Here is a 22,574-nt window from a genome sequence, read left to right as displayed (position 1 = left end):
AGCTGATGAGGGGTGGCAGTTTTACTCAGTTTGACAAAATACGGGCGAAATGGAACCTCCCATTACGGGAACATTGGCGATATCTTCAGGTGCGCTATTTATAGGCTCGCTTGCTCCTTCTTCAGTTTTTCGCCTATCTCCTTTTGAACAACTCTGTGCTGGCTCCATCCCCCCCAACACATACTATTTCTCTGATCTATCATATTTTTGTCGGCAGACTCTAGCCTGCCCTTACCTAGTTTCACAAAAGTCTGGGACCGTGAAATTGGGGAAGATCTAGGCGAAGTGGGAAAAAACATTCAAGTTAGCCCATGCATGTTCCTCCAATGTTAATGTTGTTGAGACCCAATACAAGCTTCTTTCCCATTGGTACAGATGTCCAGAAACTAATATGGGAACAGGTGTGGCAACCCCCTCCATATTTATTGGCAATGCCCCACCCTCCAACCTTTTTGGAAGGAGGTTCTTACTCTATCTGCAAAAGTTTTAGGAGAAGCAGTCCCTACAGAGCCTTTGTTTTGGTTGTTCCATTTATCATCCAGACCACTCTCAAAATATAAGAAATTGACTACTGCAGCTAAAGCAGTTATCCCAGTAAGATGGCATTCCTCTTCTCCTCCAACGGGGATGGATTGGTTCAACAGGATAGATTTCTATATGGATGACATACTGACTTCTGCTCATGGGGGTTAGGAGACACCTGGTTTCGCTGGTTGGATTTTAAGGAGTCTACTACCTTTAAGGCTATTCTTTCCTGCTCTCCCCCCTAGATTTTATGGATATATTTCAGTGTGTTGGACTATGGCCTTTGTTAGCTGCTATCTTGGCTGTTCTGTAACTTCACTCTATATCCATCTTAGGTTTAAAAGGCTTATGTAAATACAAATTTACACCTTTGGATCAAAAGTGCGTACTTATCCCCTCTCTTTTTCTTTCCCTTCCCATTACTTAAATTCCCCTCCTTTCTTCCCTTTGTCCTGATGTTTTTGTTTTTATTTTCATACTGTGTTGGAAAGTATTATTGTTTTTGAATGTATGATTTAATTTTTTTTTTTGCGATTTATTATTTATTGATGGGTAATATGTTACCCTTTTTTTCAGTGTTCTGAAAACGAACTGAGTTTCTTCCCTCTTTATTTAGTGATTATTTGTAACTGGTTTTTGAATGTATGTATTATCTATATTTTGTTGAATTCAATAATACAAATTTGCAATAAATTATGAAATACATATACCTACTGCAGTGATTTACTTCCACGTATTCTCAGAAACATTCTATAGGGGACATCAGGTCCTTAGTTCTCACCAAAATCCCCATCAAGCTGCAGGCCACCTGGAAGGATCCCTTCCTTATTGCTATAACAGAATCAGTATGAAATACCAGCAGCTGTTTAACAGTCAGTTCAAATCCCAACACGAGAAGCCTGACAGCACGAGATCCCAACGCCGGTTGGCAAGTACCCTATCCATCCCCCCAACCCTCCCTTAGATGTGCCCAACCCTAAAACTCCCGGGGTGGTGCCTAAACCTAACCCGCCCAATTCCCACACCCTAAACCTAACTCTTCTGGGGTGGTGCCTAACCATCTCCCCAAAACCTAACCCCGCTACACTCCCTAAATATAACCCTCCCCTCGGCGGCTAACACTAAGGACGCTCCGGACTTGCCTCGTTCGGGCTGTCTTCCTTCGGCGTCAGGATTCAGATAGGTGTCGGTATTTTGACACCTAACTGAGGTCCCCAGTCGCGTTTCTCGTGTCGGGATATAGACAGGTAGCATTTAGTCCGCCAGTCTATAAACTGCATTCCGCTATAACTACTTATGCGAAGTGGTTATGAACAAAAGTGGAAGTAATCCACTAATGCCACATACAGGTACACCTACACAATACACATGGCACCACAATGCTGATTGGTTATCGCATCAGAAAGACCAGTGAATAGTACATAAAACCTATGGCAATATGTTGTAGTTATTATCATCATCATTTATTTATATGGCGCCACAAGTGTTCCGCAGCGCCTTACAAAGTACATAAACAAGTTGTAGACAAGCGACTTACAGAATACAATACAGGACATGAATAATATATATTGCTACATTAGCAACCATAACACCCAGATAAGTAACAGAGCATAAGCAACCAAGTGTTAGGTGCTCTAGTGGTAAGAAGTAGATGAAACTAAAGTAGGGAGAAGCACACGAGGATAGAGGGCCCTGCTCGTAAGAGCTTACATTCCCTAAAGTGTTCATTTTACTGATAAGGTGATAGATTTCTGATCCAGAAGTAAATGGGGTTTGGGAAAGAGGAACCCGCTATGACAGACTGCTGCAGTTTCAGCACCCTACACACATCCGCTCATGGAATCATCTGTGTGGGCTTGGGAGTGAACCAGAATCATAAAGGCATGTTCCCTGCATAATCTGTTCATCCTGGAGTAGGAAAAGTAACTCACAATCTTATTAAATAAATGTATATATTCTATTTTGTAATTCCAGGTTAGTTTTAAATGCACTTTATATTTTTCCTTAATGAACCACAAACCTGGGAGCACTTAGTTTTGATCCATGTAATAGACAAACAATTTTATATTCAAGATTTTCATTTGACAGAATTCCTGCTTTAAAGTTCAACACTGCCAGCACTCCACATAGGCACTAGCTTGTATTACGTTACAAAGTGACTGCACTAGCTTGTATTAAGCTACAATGAGGGAGACCAATTTGCCAAAAATAAAAAGACCCCAAAACCTCTCAGAAGTGTCCCAATACCACATGGATGCAGTATTTTTTGAGTATGTTGTAGCTTTTTAAGTGTTATTCCTATTGATGTGTATAGTAGTCCTACAAATTGTCTGGACAGCAAATTGCTTGTACACCTAGGCCCTGAGTTTCTGTATTAAGGTGCATACACACTTGCCGATATTTTGAATGACTGAAAGATATCATTGTTCACTGTATCAGCCAGCGTGTACGCTAAAACGATGAACAACGAACGACCAAAGATGCGCGGTCCAGCGAGTCGTTGGGCATGGTCATTCATCAACCGAACATGCAGGCCAACCTCACGATATTGTCAGGTTGCTGCATGTTCGGGGATGAGGGAGGGCATCCGGCACGGAATGATATCGTTCAGTATGTGCGCAATGTCATTAACAACATTGAGCAGAGCCCTGCCAGGGACACACTAGACCACAAGTTCTCAAACTCTGTCCTCAGGACCCCAACAGTGCATATTTTCCAGGACTCCTCCCAGATTCACAAGCAAAAAAAAAAAATTAGTTCCACCTGTGGATCTTTTAAAATAGGTCAGCAAGTAATGAATACACCTGTGCACTTGCTGGGTGACCCCAGAAAACATGTCCTGTGTGGGCTCCTGAGGACAGCGTTTGAGAACCACTGCACTAGACTATATCGCTCATGGAGCAAATAGTAGTGTACGCACCTTTAGACTTAATGACTCCAGGTGCAATACAAAATCATTTGGAGAACAAATACGGCAGACTTCGCAATTGAGTGAATAGATTTATTTTTAAGAGACTCTTGTACAAAATAGCAAGAAACCCAGTTTAGCTGTCTGTAATCTTTTCCTGAGCTCGGAGAAAGCTTGCTTTTTTCTGAGCAATGCGGTCTTTCTTCTGTGCCAGGGACATTTTGGCACGATTCCACCTGGTACAAAAGAAATAATTTAATATATTATATATAACCTAAATCTTTGCACAATACAAAGAAAAATTAGGCAATAGATCAACATCGATCAGAGGAATCAGACCCAGAGAAATATTAGAGGGAGTAGACTTATTGGATAAACACAAAGATGGGCTATACCCTAAAGCCCTAATCAGTGCAAAATTGGTATAATGTCGCCAACTATGTGAAAAAAAATAAAAAATAAATAGTATATATATATATATATATATTTTTTTTTTTTTTTTTTTTTGTGTATATATATATATATATATATATATATATATATATATATATATATATATATATATATATATATATATACACACACTATAAATAAATATACACATACACCTATAACTATGATCTGCAACGGAGGGGTTGTTAAGTAATAGAAATTAGTGGCTTTCAGTTTTAGAAGTAATCGAATCACCAACCACCTTGGCTTGGGCCAGTGGTTCCCCAACTCTGCCATTACAGTCCATGGGGAGGGGGAGCAAATTAATTTTGACCTGATATTTTTTCAGGTACAAAAAAAAAAAAAAAAAAAAAAAGTTTGATTTGTTTCATGTTTTGCACTAATTAGATATTTTTTTTCAGGCACAAAAAAAATGGTTATTTTCTGTCGCACACATTGGTTCTCGCGACAACACATGGGTGATTGGTCAGAGAATTCTGGTTCTCGTGCCTTAAGTGCCGGGCGCGCAGCTGTTAGCGCCGTGCTAAGCAGCAAAACAATTGCGCGCCCGGCACTTTTGTTGGATTTCTCCTCGCATCCCCAGGGGGTGAGAGAAGAAATCCTTTGCCCGCCCAAACAGCATGCCGCGTCCAGTCGCTAGCAATACTGTGCTGGGTACACATCATTAAGTGTGTACCCAGCTTAAAGTGTAGGCCAGTGTAGGAATGGGAGACAGCAGAGTTGGTATCCGATTGTATGAACCATATCTCTGATCTTGCCAGAAGGTTGAAGTTCTTTGAGGGCATGAGAATAGCACTGTAACAGCCAGAGAGGTTGAGAAAAAAGCAAACTAGATGGGCCAAGTGGTTCATATCTACCATCAAATTCTATGTTTCTATGATTTAAGACGGCAAGGTCTAGAAATGTCTTTCGTGTCAGCAGGCTGAGGATATTCTACTTTCGGAATGAAGACATTAACATTAGACGGGAATGGACGTTGCAAGTCTAGTCTGGGTACACAATAGACTGTATCCAGCCCGACATCTTCAGCGACAGGATCCTGCATCGGGAATTGCATGCACTTGCTGATGCAGGCAGCACCGGTCATACTTCATCCGGCAGCATGGCCCTCGCTGACATCATCCATCGGTCCAGCATGTAGGGCCGGAGCGTCTGATGCAGGTGCCGCCGCCGATCCACAGAAGCGCGCACAGTCAGCGACATACCGGTACACACTAGACGATGTATCGTCTAACGTGTACCTAGCACCTGGATGCCATAGAGGTAGTAATTCAGTTCCTTAAATCCCTTCCAAATACCACATTATGATAATGAGGGACAAAATATAAAAAGGTAAACAAAAGTAGTGAGAAGATGGATCAGGAGGTTATTACCATCCAGGAGTGCGATTGTGAATGAAATTTCTGGTTGAAAATTGATTCTTATGGAGGGTACACACAGTCAGACTATCAGATAACTAATTATCTGATAGTCTTACATGTGCTGGATCGATCATCTAGCACATGCAGCGACCCCAACCCCCACCAAACTACTATAATGACCCGCCATTGTACACAGGCTAACATGTCGATGCTGACCTGCATAAACAGGCGATGTTTGATATCTGTATCGACCATTCGTGCCCACGCATCGACCATCGTTTAAAGGGGTAATATTCTGGTCGATATAAATGAACGAACGATAAACAATATAGTTTATATCGACCAGAATCTCTGACCGTCTGTACGCACCATGACAATTTAGATTTAAGATGCTCAGAGTCTGCTTGTAGACTTCAACATATCAGCAGGATATTCACCTATCCCTGGCAATACATGCTGCAACAGCACTGCTGAAAATCAAGGATTTAGCCACACATGGCAATGAAGGTATCCTAGTAGACCAATTTACTAGTTAAATCTGGAACCATTATCTGGTCACACAGATAAGCCCCACATTCATCATAAACTGATATAAAGCCTTGAAATATCAGAAATAAAAGGGAAAATGGATTTGTCCTATGTGGTGCACCATGTAGGACAATTCACTTTCCCTTTTTTGACTACGTAGGACAATTCACTGTCCTTTTTGCCCAACATTAAATTAGTCTGGTAGCACCCCCCTTTCATTTGATCAGTACAAAGGAGACCCTTCCTCATAAATAACCACCATCCTGTGCGAATGAGCAATTACATTTTTCACTACAAATTCGCTAATACCAATAACCAGCACAGCAATAGTTCTAGTGCTAATGGGACCACCACCAGGTCCAGCACGTCATTACTTACATACAGGACAGATTCCCAAATGCTGGGTTACAGATATTTTCTAGTCTACATTCTTTGAGCACACAATCCATAGTCATTACACATACAAATCTGACTATCATACCTCTTCTTTTTTACTTCTTTTTTGGGTTTCTTTTCGTGAACTGGGTTCTCCCTTATACCGGCATGTGCCTTTTTGTACAGTTCTTCCATCTGCAATAAAAAGTTTTATTATGGCACTTTGCTGACAACATTTACGCAACCCTGTTCTATTCTGCAATTTTAAGTAAAGCTCCATTTACATGTAAGCCCTGGAAAGTAGATTGACCATAGTTGCTAAGAGCATTTAAACTAGGCTGAATTTAGCAGCTGTGGGAAATAATGGCCTTATGTCAAACCAACACCCATGATTTAAGTGCGGTATGTAAAACACACCTGACGTGTTCAGTTTGTAGAGGTTACATAGGTTTGGAAACCACCCACTATAGTCTGGACAAGCAGAATAGATTACTCCCCTCCTACAACCAGTCCTAGTGTATCCCATCAAAGGGCTACAGGATAAACTGCCAAAAACGAGGTATTGCCACAGTTTATATACAAAGAATTATAGCTTGGACAGCTATTAGGGCTAAATAATCCACAAGTATGTTCTTTACAAGTTGCAAAGTACTCTTACCCATCATGGGCAACACTACGTATGCACAAACACTCAAAAGACAGTGAGCCACCATGCATCTCACTGGTGAGCAAAGGAGTACAGAGCCAAATCCATTCACCCTGCTGAATATGTGTGGCAGTAGCTGCCCTTTATGGCAGCGGGGACTCGAATAAAGCTGTCCACTACCCCATAGGGTAGCGAGCACTTTGGTGTGAATCGGGCATTCGGCCAGCGGGTGCGAAAGACTGCTGTTGCTGACCATTAAATTCCCCCCATTGTGCATCGCTGCATTACAGTGTGCTCTAACACTTAGCAGCTTAAGCACAGTGGTCCAGCTAAACCATATATACAAGCATAAGTATCCATTCTCCAGAACTTGACATGCTGGAGAATTGTAAATGGACACTGCAACTGGTGCTGAAAATACATTAACACTAGTCAGAGAAACGCAACAGCTGCCCTGATCTCGAATCACTGGAACCCCAAGGGTACCCACAGTGCCAGAAAACCCAAATGCTACACACTGTATAATCTGAAGCTGTCAGAGATTATTTTTTGCTGGAGTCTTAATTGTTTCCTCAATTTTATGAAAACGGTCAAAGTCCAGTCAGCATTTAGGTGCACTGCACCATTGTTCTGGGTATGAGTGCCGTGGGCACCCATTATTTCTGCTTGCACTCAGAGGTGACAAGCATACATCTGCCCAAAGATAGGCAGTGCGCCCAGCAGTTTGCACAAGTTCAGCTGCTATACTCCACTAAACATCTGCAAAAAAGTAAGGAGCTCCCCAAGCACATAGCTCCCATCACTTTAAATGGGAGCTGCAGCAGAACAGAAACTGCACGATAGGACGATTACGGCATCGTAATTGTACCATCGTTCCCCTTCCCCCTGCAGTGCCTACACTGAACGATTATTCGTTCAGTGTAGGCACATCAACTAACTCTGAACATGGCCAATCTGTTGTCGGCAGATTGACCTGCATGTTCAGTAGATCATTGATGTCTGAAACAACCAGCGAGAGCGCCCATCGTTGGTCGTTTCTGACAATCGTGCCCGATTTGTGCACGATTAGTGTCGTAATTGTACAATCGCTCAGTGACATCGCATAGTGAACATGCGGCATAAGACAAAATTTTTTTTAAATAAATTACACCATATGCCTCCACAGCAGAAATACCTACTTGGTCTGGTGTGACGCCATTCTTTATGTATTGTGAGAACTGCTTCTTGTATGCCTCTTCATCATCCTCAATTAGTAGACGCATGTAGTCCGCCACATTCTGGCCCAGGATGTGTTTGCGGTGGACTTCAGCATTGAACTCTTTGCTTTCAGAGTCGTAGCCAGGGAAACGTTTTGTGCTAAAAATAGAAAAAAATAGGTAACAAGATTAACTCTAAGAATACCATTAGAAGATTTATTAGTTATAAGACCATAAGAACATCCACATGCTCTTATTCCAGTTATGAAAGCTGCTTAGATACTGGAAAATCTTTAGCCAAAATTTAACAGTTTGAATATTTGGAGGTGAAAAGAAAAACCCATCCGGACAATCCCCTCAAGTCAAATTTATGCCCAAAGCCTGGAAGTCAAAAACATTTATTTATCCAGCACTATTTGTATTTATCCCCAAGCATATCACTGTAAAGACTGATTTTTAAAGATCTACTATACCAGGGACAGATTTGGTGCATTCATTCCCAACTGACAAGATATAAGTGGTCTGGAGAGCAGACTGTTAGAGGTACGACATACTATAGGTAGTTTGGGAAACTTGTCTTAAATTGAAAAAAAAAAAAAAAAAACAGACCTGCTGACAGTACCCAATGCACAGAGCAGATTCATAACACTTTACTGATAGCCTATTAACAAGTCACCTTACAAAAGTCATTGTCCTAATCATGTATAATAGTGGTATATGAAGACCAACAAGAGCGGATTTACCTGGGTATGAACAAAATGTTCTTGTATCATGTCAGTCATACAAGATGGTGGCGTGAAAGGGAAGACTTACCAACTGATTGTATGTGAAAATTAGACTGTCTGCTTCAGTATTTTAGCATTTGTGCAAATCAGAATAAATTTGCCAGCAAGTTAGAAATACATGACACGCTTCAACCATAGAAGAAAAAAAAAAAAAAAAAAAGTTCTAGCCAACAGGTACCTCTTTACCATACCCACCCTTTTCTGTCCTGTCTACCTTTATAACTGCACCTTTCCCTCCACCCCATACTGTCAGGCTTAGCTTTTTATGGTTCTCAATGCAACTATGGCATACCAATCAAACAGCACTGGAGGTACTCACATTCATGCCAATTCTTTACAGCTCTGTCCCATCTTCCTGCAACAGTCCAGTTTCAAATCTCTTATTTACTCCCAGTCCACATTTCGTCACCTCATTACCTTTAACTCACTCCTCTACTGGTCTCCTCTCTTGACTTCTCTCCACCACTCACTTCACACCCAAAAATCATCTTTTGTGCCTAGTGGTTTAAATCACATCAGGCTTCTCTAACTCACTTCCACCCTCATCACCCTGTGCTTTGACTTGCTGGTAAGAAAATCTGCCTCTTCCCCTCTCTGCATTCCATTTTAACCCTTGACCCAATCTCTTTGCATCTCATTTGGTCTTCCTTCCTGACATGATCCAACCTGGTCTTCCACCTACAAGTATGCCCTAGTCTCAAACATCCTGCCATCAACTACCAACCTACGTCTACTCCCACTTCGATTCCAAACTTTTGGGGAGCTCACCTATAATCTCACCACCATAGTCAACCTGCTCAGAGCAGATTTCCTCCCTCCGCTTCACCTGCCTATGCCAGGGGCACCAATGATTTTCTCACTGCCAATCTAAGGATCATTTCTCAATACTCTTCCTCCTGGACCATGCCGTTAAGACTACAAATACTTGACCAACCTGTGAGCCTGTCCTCTCCTGGGTTCTCATTTCTCCCTAACTACTTATTTGACATGACATAAATCCACCTCCCTTCCAATTTACCCTAAAAGATCAGTAGCAAGCCCTCTTTTCCCTGTTCTCTTCCCTTGGTGATCTCCACTCTCTCAGCCTCCAATACCTGGTCACCCTGGACTCTGCTTCCTGCTTCCTTCTCCCCCCTCCCCTCCCTCCCTCCCCCCCCCCCCCCCACCCCTTCCCTCACCCCTAACAGTTCCTTTCTAAACCATGCAGGTTCCACTTGCTTATTATCTCCAGGATCAGACTGCTGCTCACCCCGGATGCAACGAAGACACAGAACTGCTGTAACCTCCTCCTTGCAGACAGCCTCACTCACTGTTTGGCATTTCAAATCATTTTAAAAGCTCAGTTTTTAGCTCTCTTATCTCTGCATTTACCTCCCCCTCTGCTACACTGACTAAGTATCCACAACACAATTAAGTTCAAACGCTTCACCCTCATCTATAAAGCCCTCAGTCACTATGGGGTAAAATGCCCTTTTTTTCAGCTTTCCATCACTTAGTCAGCGATGGTGGTGAAGTGTGATTGGCATTAGGTTAGGATGAAGGAGCTACTGGAGAAACCGGATTTCCCCACAGTCACCCTTCTCATATACAAACCAACTAGCCCTCTCCAGTTACATTTTCTCACTCCCACCTCCGAAACCCCTCTAGAGTTGCTCCCCACCCTCTGTAACTCACTCCCATTCATACTATCAACTGGTCTTCATACAATAAGCCTACAATCTCTTCTAAAGTACTTTTTCCTGCACCCACCTCCATGTATTTCCCTATGTTGTACATTGTATGGTTACAAGCAGGGTTCTCCATCTCCCACTATCCACATAATCAGTACAACCATGTCCTGCACCCTGCGCTCCCAGCCCCCCATCTCCATAGCTCCCTTGTATCCTTCAGCGACCCAGCGCCTGAGCACGGGCTCTATTTGTGCAGATATACTCCTGTTCTGTCCCCTTACTTCTCCGGCTCGTCTTTAAGGCTGGGTACACATTAAATACATACTCCGTTTCTTGCACATCCTGTGTATCAGTGATTGCGTGCTCCCGAATGTCGCATGTGATATATTGCGATTGGCCGTACTGCATGACCAATCACAACATTGTTATGCAGAGCTGTGCAGTGTAATGAAGGACAGAGCGAGGCATCGTTCATTACATCGGGTAATACGTACAGTCATTCTTGCATAGTCCGGGTGATGGCAAGTCACCCCGATCATCGGAAAGATTGCTGGTCGCCTAATGTGTACCCAGCCTAAGTTATAAAAATGCACTGCAGTTTGTGCAGCTATTTAAACCTGTATGTTCCTGTGTAAATGTATGTATTGTCACCTGCTATACTGTTTTGGTGTATGCTGTTTGTACAGCACACAGAACTTGCCAGAAAATTTACTAATATAATATAATATAATATAATATATATATATATATATATATATATATATATATATATATATATATATATATACATACATACACACACACACACACATTTTAGCAAAGACAGAAAAGTAGATTGAAGCATGCACATCACTGCACAAGCCACCATCTACAGCGGCATGCAATTATAATCACTGTCCTGGTTTACATGCATTATGCACACTGCATCAAAAGCAGAGGAGGCTACCAAACCAGTAACTAGAATATCAACCACCACAAGATAAAACAGGTTTACAACTTTCCTAGCCTTAAATTGCAATTTCAGCCATTTCTTTTTTTAAATGTCACCAAAAGTGTCACAACTGCATCAGACCAAACTTCACCAAGATGTATTCGTGCAGACTGCACGCGGCTCACCTGTGAGGAATGGACAGGCCGCCGTCTACGGCTCCCTTAAGAGCGCCAAAGACTTTGTTTCCAGTGGTTGTTCTGGTGAGACCTGCGTCCAGGTAACAGGTGAAGGCTCCGGGTTGCCCATCAATGCTTTCCACATTGTATTCATCCCCTGTGACCTCCACTTGGCCTTCGTAGACTTTATCAAGACTAAACTTGTTAAGCAGCTAAGAAACAAGACATCATGATTTAATTTGTGCTTTACTTATAACCAAAAAGTAACTTTATGCATGTAGCACTAAAGCAGTTAGAACGTAACATTAGCACCATTACATATGACAGGGGCATTCCAGCTGCTGTGAAACTACACCTCCAAGCATGACTTGCCACGTTTTTGCTGTTAGGGCATGCTGGCATGTGTAGTCCTGCAGCAGCTGAATGCCTCAGGTAACCTACCCCTGACATGCTATAATTTTGCATGGACTGAAACAAAAAACCTCCAAACATTTGACATTGATACTTATTCCAACTAGTTTCAAGCATCAGCACCTAGGGGCCTATGTATTAATAATTGCGGTACTGCCGCAACTATTAACAGTCCAACTCGCCATGAATATTTTAATTTTTAATACTACCGGAAACTCGCAGGGTTAGCGGTTGCCGCTGTCCTCACGAGTTATATTGCCGGCATTTCAGAGAATTCTTTCACTGATGTGGGGGGAAGCAGACTCTGCGTATGCGCTCAGTGTCAGCTTCTGGGAATGGCCAGGAGAGAAATCTAAATCTCTCTCCTGCCCCTGGAGCCCCCATAGACAAACAGTATCTGAAGACGGTGTAAGCTACCGGCGCTAAATTTCAAAAAAGCTTCGCTTTTTGGAGTTTAACATATAGGGGTCAGATCGTAGTCCCCATTTATAATAATGGGGACTGCGGTCTGTAGTGCTAATTAGCACTTTGCAGTAGATTTCTCAGAAATCTCCAGCAATGTGCCATTAGTACATAGGATTGATACATAAAATTAGTAAAAAGTAATTTACTAATGAGGTGATTTCCCCTGGTGCTGCTCCATGGCTAATTCCCAGAGTTGGCTGCACATGGGGAGAGCAGGACTGTCCTGCATGCACTAAAACCATACAATTATAGTACACTCAGGCCTGATTCTAAGTTGCACATAAAGCGGTTGCAACTACAGCTGCTTCCTGCATTTGGAAACCAATGCAAAGATCCTGCATTCTGAGTCAGCTGCATCTGTGTAAACACACTAGCCCAAGCTTTGAGAGCAGCACTATCACCTGCATTTACAAGAGTCCCATTCTTAGTGCAAAGATTGGACCGATCTCTGCACATGCAGACCTCTGAAAAGTCCGCAGCGCTGTTTACAAGCTCATAGAATGCTTCTATGTACAAATGCCCAGTTGCCACCTAGTAATACCCATTCAGCTGTAAAAACGAAAGTTGCATACGACTGACTCGCTTGTAAGTGATCTAATGGAGCATACACACGATCAGATTTGTCAGATGAACGATTTTGATTGCATTAAAATTAATGGAATCGTCCAAATCTGACTGTAAACACATCAGATATCGCAAACCATCGGGAAAGCGCATCGTTCAGACATGTCGGAATTGTGTGCAACTCTGAAGGCCGTCAATTCAGAAATGTCACCATAGAGTAAAGACAAATATCAGCTATTGACTGGTTTCCAACCCTCAAGTAAACATGAACCAAGCACTAATAAAGAGGAAACCGCAAGCAGTCTTACTATATACTGGCTAAACTACTGCAGTGGTGAGACGGAATAGATCATTTTTAAAACAGACTGCATATTTATCTAAATCAGGATGATTTGTACTGCCCAGCTCACTTTGTCTATGTGTGATGTCAGAGCAGCTTACTACCTACAACAACTTAACAAAGGGTGAGTCATACACAACAGCTGACTTCTCCACACAGGATACCATAACATTATATGATGTCCAGACCACTACGAATATACCAACATAAGGAGGGTTTGAGGTGTGGTGACAATATTTTATCGGCAGGTATTGTATGAATCTGGAGGAACCACGTAAAAAAAAAAAAAAAAAAAAAAAAAGGACATTACCCTGCGAGCCAGCAGCAGACCGGTGCAATAAGCTGCAGCGTAGTTTGTCAGCCCACACTTGATACCGTACTTTGGAAGCTCATGTGAATAAGCAGCACATACGATCATGTCTCCTTCAATCCTGGCATAGGCAATCTGTAAGGTGAACAATATATGCATGAGAAACAACCAAGGTAATCCATTAAAGCTGGACACAAAGTAGATTTTTTTTATTCCAACCAGCCAAGTAGTAAACAAACTATAGTCAGCACTTTGCTCCCAAAAGCCAGAAAACAGACAAAAAGCATTATTCAGACAAGTTGGTTAAAGTAATTTGATGTAACCACTTCTCGGAATTACAGTTTTCCAGCATTTTGGAGCAGACTGCGATTTGCTCCCATATAATACCAGATTTTTTATTCCAACCAGCCTAGAATCTTTAAATGAATGGCAAGATAAACTTATATACACACACTGATCTCTAATGAGGGGAAAAAAAAAAAAAAAAAAAGATTTACTACAGAGCAAAATGTTTGAAGAAAACAGATTGTGACCCAAGTGACTGAACTATCAGTTATAATGAAACCATCTGAACGAATGGTTTGCGGTCCCAGTAGATTATACTCCGGTAACCAGTTTTATGCACAAACTACACTGACCAATAAATCAGTCTTCCGTTTGATATACTGTTGATATTCACAAAATAGATGCAATAGCTACAGTACTTAGACTTATCTTCATCTTTGCTGAATTAAAACAGTTTGAAACCAGGAAATAAAAAATGTCAGAAAAGTCATGTTTCTCAATGGGCTCGATTCGATTGATCGCGAAGTAAATCTTTTGAATAGCGCCAGGAGCTCCCGGTGCTATTCAATTCAGCGTGCTGTTAAGGATCTCTTCTCGCTCCCCTCCAGTGGTGCGAGAGGAAATGCGACAAAAGTACAGGCGTGATGCAGTTTTCCGCAATTAGCGCCGGGAAAACAGCATCACACCAGGAAGTTTAGTCGGAGAACGCCCGTTCTTGCGACTAAACACCCTGTTTGAGGCGGGAAGACAGGTATTCCCCGACTTAACAGCACGCAGAATTGAATAGCGCCAGGAGCTCCCTCCCGGCTCTATTTACTTCACGATCAATTGAATAGAGCCCTATATTTGTAACGTGTATGAATATATACAAGCCCTCTATTTTATAGACGCCATTAAAATGCATCCTGGATTTAAACTAGACAAAGTCTAGAAAAGGAGATAAATAGACCACTGTGCTAGCCTACAACATGAATATACCTATGCCAGCCTAGAAAGCAATAACCAGCAGAATACAGAACACATAGAAATACTGGTGCATTATAACTATTAGTAATAACATTTGAAGAGTGTAAGGCACCCCCCGTCTTACGCCCACAATGACATGGGATGTTACCTTGGGTGTAACCAATCTGCAGGACATTGTTTAATTAAAGCTAGCAGTTTATACACTTTAAGAGCAGAAACAAGGGGTACAAGATTATGTAACACTTCTAACCAGACACTACATGTTACATATCACCTCTTTCTACATTTATGAAAAAGTCACTTCACCATTTTCCAATATATCATGAGCCACAAGTGTGAAGGTTCAAGTGTCTTGTATCAGTATATTACAGGGGGGATACTTTCAGCATCCCGACCACGGGGTGCCATGGCCGGAATCCCAGCACCTGTCAGAAACCCAAAAGCTAAGTAGTGGGGTTAGGCACTAAAGGTGCGTACACACTGGGAGATCAGGAAAGACTGTACGATTAAGACATCGTAATCGTACCATCGTTCTTGTTCCCCTGTAGTTCCTACACTGAACAATCAGTCGTTCAGTGTAGGCACCCTCCTTCATTCCCGAACATAGCCAATCTGTCATTATCGACAGATTGGCCTGTTTGTTCAGGCGATGGACAGTGTCGGGAACGGCCAGTGGGAGCGTGCATCGCTGGTCGCTTCCAACATTATAGTGCACGATTTCTGCACGATTACACAATTACGATGTCGTAATCATGCAATCGCTCAGTCAAATCATTCACCCAGTGTACACGCACCTTAAGGGGGGAGGGATAAGTTTAGGACTCAGTAGGGTTAGGTTAGGATACTCACCTCTCCACATCGGGGACCTGAACGCAAGGATCCCGAGCCACGGCATCCCATTATGGGGTACAACATACCATAGGACATGCAGCAAGTCCTATGCATGTGTTACACTATTCCACATACACATGGCACTGCCACCCTGAGAACATACCTGGCAGATGATGTCTCTGTTGGTGATGCGCACGATCATCCTGTATTTAGGGGTATTGTATTTATTTTTGTCCTGGACAACCAGTCTCTTGCGGGCAAAGTAGTCAGTCTTGCCCTCTGTAAAGTAAAACAACGTTATCAGCTCAGATTAGGCAAGTGAACACTAATACACATGACAAAACGGGCACTCACCTCTCCTTCTGCGGAACTTGACTTGGTACCGCTTGAAATAAGCCTTGTTCTTCACAACTTTCACAAACCCCTACAGCCGACACATGAAGTAATACAATGTAGCATGAGTAAATCCATTTCAGAGATGAGGGGAACGTTACAACAAGACATTTATACAACTAAGGAAATCATGTAGTGACTGGCTAAAGGGAAATATTTAGATGAATTTTAAAGCCACAGCTAGGTGTAAGCAAAGCTGTGTAATAAGCAGGCACATAACATACAAGTAGTGTTACATGTGCAGCCATCTATAAAACAGAGATTACAAAAACTAGTAACAAGGGGATTGTGACAAGTAGCTGGAACAGAATATCATCAGTGTTTATTAGGCCATGATTAGAGTACACAGGCTGTCACCCTATACAGTAATGATTAAAGGCTAGAACAGGGGTGTCAAACTCGGGCCCTTCAGCTTTTTGTGGAACAACATATCCCAGCATGCCCTGCCATAGTTTTAGCTTGCCCTAATAGCAAAACTGTGGCACTGCATGCTGGGATGTGTAGTTCCACTGCAGCTGGAGGGCCCGAGTTTGACACCACTGGGCTAGAATCACCTTTTCTATACAAATAGAACATATACTTTACACGGAGATATACTATGAGAATACCCATCATCCAGCAAGTAATAACATAGGGGAGTGCCAGGAGGGATAGGGCAGGAGTGGTTCCACAGTCACAGTCAGTCCTCAGTAAATATAGAATATACAACATAATATACAACATAGACAGCAGGCAATGAGGAGACTGTCAGGGGAATAGAGCACGTGACTGTCGGGCAGCATCCGGGCACAGGGACACAGCCGGCCGGCCAGAGGCTGCAGCAGCCATTAGGCCACGCTGGAAGCTGCACAGACACTGCAACAATCTACAGTCATCCTGTCCCAATCTGCCAGGTCCGCAGCTCATCCCCGCCATGCACGCTGCCCGGGACACACAGGAATTCATTGCCGCCGGTATCGGGCCGGGGTACTGACCATGTCGCCGGATTTTGTCCCGTCTAGGCGAGGACCGGAGAATCGCAGCGCTACCGTGAGGGCGCTGCGGAACTGGGAAAAGGCCGTGTATAGTGCGCATGCGCGGTAAGTAGGCGGCCGGCGGACACGTTTCCTAAAACAAGAGAAGCGACTGGTGCTTGCTGAAACGTGTACAGAGTGGAGCGTGCTGCCACCCCATGGTGAAATTAATTTTTACTTCCACCATATCGGTTTTTTGGTGTGCAGACTATTAAATGAATAACCACAACCAGTCATAACATAACAGGATGCAAAATTCCAAATGTACTATTACCCACTGCAAACAATTTGCAGTAATAAGCTATGTCCTCCTGTGTGGTACACGATAAGCAGATTCTTTGCCCCATGTTAGTAAATTGCGCTCATTAATTAAACAGGAATTACAATCTTGCGTAGTAAAATGTATTTTTTTTTTGTAATTCGTCCTAATTTTGCCCTATTAATATGTAGGAATGATATAGGAATTATGGACTGAATTTATTATTGTAAATGGAAAAAAACATCTTTTCAAGAATTTCCTGAGCCCTCATTACTTTGTCCAAAATATAGAGCCCCATTTATCAAACTGAAATTGAGGTAAATTCCCCGAAAACACCTGTTTTCGGGGGTTTACCTCAAATACTAAGTATCCCCCGGATGTATGAAGGAGGGATCGCAGCAGGTATCTCTGATACTTGCTGCGATCCCTCCATTGCCGCCGGCAGCCGCCTCCCCCATAGGTATCTATGGGGGATGTGATGCTGCCAAATGTATCAATATCGGGAATGCAAAGCATTCCCGATATTGGCCCCAGCAGCTAACGCTATCTGAAGATAGCTTTAGCCGCTGTGGTCTATGGGGACTTGCCGCTGTAGTCTATGGGGCGGAGGGATCAGCAGGGCTGCCCAGCAGGGCTGCCATCAGAAATTGTAGGGCCCCGGGCTGGCTAAGCAGACAGGGCCCCTTACCTTGGGCATGGGGGGGGGCAGTTTGTCATTGCTGTGAATAATGTGGGTGGAGCTACAATGGAGGTATGGCATCTATTGGTCAGTAAGCCGGTTAAAAATAATGGTTTGGGTGTGAGAGCAGGGTGAGGGTGTGCATGTGAGAGCAGTGTGAGGGGACGAGAGCACAGTGAGGGGGTGAGTGCAGGGTGAGAGTGCATGTAAAGGGTGCAGGGTGAGGGGGTGAGTGCAGGGTGAGAGTGCAGGTTGGGGGGGTGAGAGCACAGTGAGGGTGTGATAACGAGAGTCTCTGTACCTGGTCTGTACCAGGAATATCTGGATGGGAAGTGTGATCCCCCCGCAGCCTCTCCTGCCCCAGAGGCCACTTCCTCTTCAAATCACACGGCATGGGCGGTGGCAGTAGGTAGCTTCCCCCGGCTGCTCTCTTCCCGGGCCAGCCTCTCCTCACTGGCAGGTGGTTGCCGTAGTGCTGCTCCTGCATGCCGCTTACAATCACCCAGTCCCAGACAGAGGAGCCCAGATGGCAGCGGCACTTTGAATTTGGTGCCGGGCGTGACCCAATAGAAGCTCGTGGCCCAGCAGCCAATCAGGAGCCGCCACTGCGGCCGCTCCTGATTGGCTGCCAGTTCACCAGCTATGATTGGCTCGTGGCCGGCACCAACTTCAAAATGCCTCTGGCCCTTATGCAATCTGCTGCCACCTGGGCTCCCTTTCTGTCGGGGCTCGGGACTATAGTCCCGGCAGTCCCCCCTCGATGGTGACCCTGCGGCCCAGCATAGCAACCAATCAGCTTCTAGCTAGCATTCTATAAAATGATGGCTGGAAGCTGATTGGTTGCTACAGACAGCCTCTACACTTATCCTTTATAGAAGTACCCCCTAAGTCGCAGCCTGATACCCCTTTTCCACTGCCACAATAACCTGGGTTATTGCCTGGTCTGCCTGGGTCGCGACTTGCAGCTCAGTGGAAAAGGGTCCCAAAAAAATAACCCAGGTCCAATAACCTGGGAATCCAACCCAGGTAGCGACCAGGGTTGGACACGAGAAGGACCCAGGTTAAGGGGCAGTGTAAATGGGTAACCTGGGTTGGACGACACGGGTTCTGTTTACAGCATGGGGAGATCCAGATTTCCCGGTGTTTGGAGAAGATGTAATCTCCAAGCGCGAGCATAAGAGTCCCAATGTACACGGGTGCAGTGTGAACAGTGCCGACCTGGGAATAACAAACAGTTACAGGGAAAGACACACAGGGCACACAGTTACAGGGATAGATACACAGGACACACAGTTACAGGGATAGACACACAGGGCACAGGGCCTGATTCTGACCGGCTCGCGAGCGCTGAGCGCTCGCAAGCGGGTCGATGGTGCCCAAGTGCGCATGAGCGAGACCCGAATAACGACGGCCAAGCCGTCGTTATGGGTCTCGCACCAAAGGGGGCGTGCTGTCGATGGTGATTGACAGCACGCCCCCTTTGGTGGGCGTGCCCGGGGTGTGGCTGCCCAGACGGAGGCGTTCCCATGGGAACGCCTACCATCTGGATCCGGCCCCACTGACATCACTAGTGATGTCAGTGGGAGTGCTTTTGGCTCTGATAGAGCCAAAAGCACTCCTGGGCTTGCGGCAGCGAGACCCTACCGCAGGGTCTCGTCGCAAGCCCGTTGGTCGCGATGGTCTTGACCATCGCGACCATCATTTTGGCCGCTTGCTATAGCTGTTGGTGGTCACCCACAGCTCTGCGAGCGTCCAGGAGGCCACTCCAAAAAGGAGCAGGGTCGGCCCTGATTCAGAGTGAGCGCTCTGAATCAGGGCCTCAGTTACAGGGATAGACACACAGGACACATAGTTACAGGAATAGACACACAGGGCACACAGTTACAGGGATAGACACACAGGACACACAGTTACAGGGATAGACACACAGGACACACAGTTACAGGGATAGACACACAGGGCACACAGTTACAGGGATAGATACACAGGGCACACAGTTACAGGGATAGATACACAGGGCACACAGTTACAGGGATAGACACACAGGACACACAGTTACAGGGATAGACACACAGGGCACACAGGGCCTGATTCAGAGCCGAACTCTGAATCAGTGCCCTCCTCCATGAAAATGGAGCGGCCTTCTGGCCGCTCGCATAGCTGTGGGTGACCACCCACAGCATATGCGAGCGTCCATGATGATGGTAGCGATGTTCTTGACCATCGCGACCATCGGGCTTGCGACGGAGACCCTGCGGTAGGGTCTCGCTGCCGCAAGCCCTGGAGTGATTTTGGCTCTATCAGAGCCAAAATCACTCCCACTGACATCACTAGTGATGTCAGTGGGGCCGGCTTCAGACGGTAGGTGTTCCCATGGGAATGCCTCCGTCTGGCAGGCACGCCCACCAAAGGGGGCGTGCTGTCAATCAACATCGACAGCACGCCCCCTTTGGTGCGAGACCCGGAGCGATGGAGAGCCCGTCGCTCGCCGGGTCTCGCGCATGCGCACGACGGAGCTCCCTCCGTCGTGCGCATGCGCAGTGGGGGAACATTGACCCGCTTGCGAGCGTCTGAATGACCCCCTCAGTTACAGGGATAGACACACAGGACACACAGTTACAGGGATAGATACACAGGACACACAGATACAAGGATAGACACACAGGACACGCAGTTACAGGGATAGACACACAGGGCACACAGTTACAGGGATAGATACACAGGGCACACAGTTACAGGGATAGACACACAGGACACACAGTTACAGGGATAGATACACAGGGCACACAGTTACAGGGATAGACACACAGGACACACAGTTACAGGGATAGACACACAGGGCACACAGGGCCTGATTCAGAGCCGAACTCTGAATCAGTGCCCTCCTCCATGAAAATGGAGCGGCCTTCTGGCCGCTCGCATAGCTGTGGGTGACCACCCACAGCATATGCGAGCGTCCATGATGATGGTAGCGATGTTCTTGACCATCGCGACCATCGGGCTTGCGACGGAGACCCTGCGGTAGGGTCTCGCTGCCGCAAGCCCTGGAGTGATTTTGGCTCTATCAGAGCCAAAATCACTCCCACTGACATCACTAGTGATGTCAGTGGGGCCGGCTTCAGACGGTAGGTGTTCCCATGGGAATGCCTCCGTCTGGCAGGCACGCCCACCAAAGGGGGCGTGCTGTCAATCAACATCGACAGCACGCCCCCTTTGGTGCGAGACCCGGAGCGATGGAGAGCCCGTCGCTCGCCGGGTCTCGCGCATGCGCACGACGGAGCTCCCTCCGTCGTGCGCATGCGCAGTGGGGGAACATTGACCTGCTTGCGAGCGTCTGAATGACCCCCTCAGTTACAGGGATAGACACACAGGACACACAGTTACAGGGATAGATACACAGGACACACAGATACAAGGATAGACACACAGGACACGCAGTTACAGGGATAGACACACAGGGCACACAGCTACAGGGATAGACACACAGGACACACAGTTACAGGGATAGACACACAGGGCGCACACGGGGTCATTCAGACCTGCTCACGAGCGCAGGACGCTCACAAGCGGGTCGATGTTACCCCAATGCGCATGCGCACAACGGAGGGAGCAGAGGGACTTTTGGTCAGGCTGCGGGAGCAGAAGCTTCCCACACCATGACCGGGTGCTGGTCAATTAAGAGTGCAGGAATCTGCGTCCACCGAGGCAGACCCTGGCCTCGTCTCTCACGGAAAACGGGGGTGATTGGTGACCAGACACGCCCCCAATCCGCCCCCCTAGATGCCATAATGTGTCAACCATGCTGTTGGTTGGGGGGGGGCTGCGAGCGAGATTGCAGGACATTCTGCACATGCACAGAACGGCCCATCCACATCGCAGATGTACGTTAATCATCTGATTTGCGTACATCTCTGAACCAGGCCCTCAGTACATGCAATGCCGATGCGCACGCAGTTGGGCGATTACTTGTTATTGCGCATGCACATAATATTCTGGATCTGGAACCCCCTACAGCACATGCTTTAGTCTGTGTGTATACACAAATGCACTGTTGCATATGGGAACAGCGGTAGAAAACCGTGGGCGTTCCTGGGTGGTGATGTCCTTGCACTGCAGGATAAAATATTATGCTAGAAACATGGCTATAAGGAAGAAAGGCATAATACATATATATGTGATTTGCAGAATTTTTTTTTTAATATATGAGCAATTTTTTACACCTTTTGTCAATGTTGCATATCCACTATCAAATATGCAGAGTCTGTGCTCTTTTTCTGCTTTTTGGCAAGTCCTCTTCATCTGAACCTCATGTGTGTCCTCTTCCACAGTCCAACCACCCCGACCCTGTTATCTGCAATAGGGGCTGATGCAGATTTGAGCTTACCCCCAACTGCTGAGTGAAAAAAGGCACACACATGACGTGTGGGTGACGCAGAGTCGCCAACTTCACTTAAGACCAAAGAGGAAGAACGGGGTTGTAATGAGCTCTCTTTGGTAGACAAGA

General features: G+C 45.2%; 1 protein-coding gene across 1 annotated transcript; it reads right to left on the bottom strand.

Annotated features, from left to right (window-relative positions):
* Positions 1 to 3,512: 3,512 nt before the first annotated feature.
* RPL5 (ribosomal protein L5) lies at positions 3,513 to 17,201 on the bottom strand. The gene is made up of 8 exons (XM_088458454.1): positions 17,094 to 17,201; positions 16,081 to 16,150; positions 15,890 to 16,005; positions 13,645 to 13,779; positions 11,564 to 11,766; positions 7,975 to 8,152; positions 6,257 to 6,345; positions 3,513 to 3,669 (listed from the first exon to the last, which is right to left on the bottom strand). Exons 1-8 carry the CDS (start codon positions 17,094 to 17,096, stop codon positions 3,570 to 3,572), a joined length of 894 nt encoding a protein of 297 aa, XP_088314580.1. The 5' UTR covers positions 17,097 to 17,201; the 3' UTR covers positions 3,513 to 3,569.
* Positions 17,202 to 22,574: the final 5,373 nt, after the last annotated feature.

This window comes from Taudactylus pleione, unplaced genomic scaffold (assembly GCF_031769625.1).
Source record: "Taudactylus pleione unplaced genomic scaffold, aTauple2 ptg000835l, whole genome shotgun sequence".
In the NCBI taxonomy this organism is placed as follows: Eukaryota; Metazoa; Chordata; class Amphibia; order Anura; family Myobatrachidae; genus Taudactylus; species Taudactylus pleione.
The sequence above is the reverse complement of the archived record's forward strand: the minus strand, read 5'-3'. Positions and strand labels throughout refer to the sequence as shown.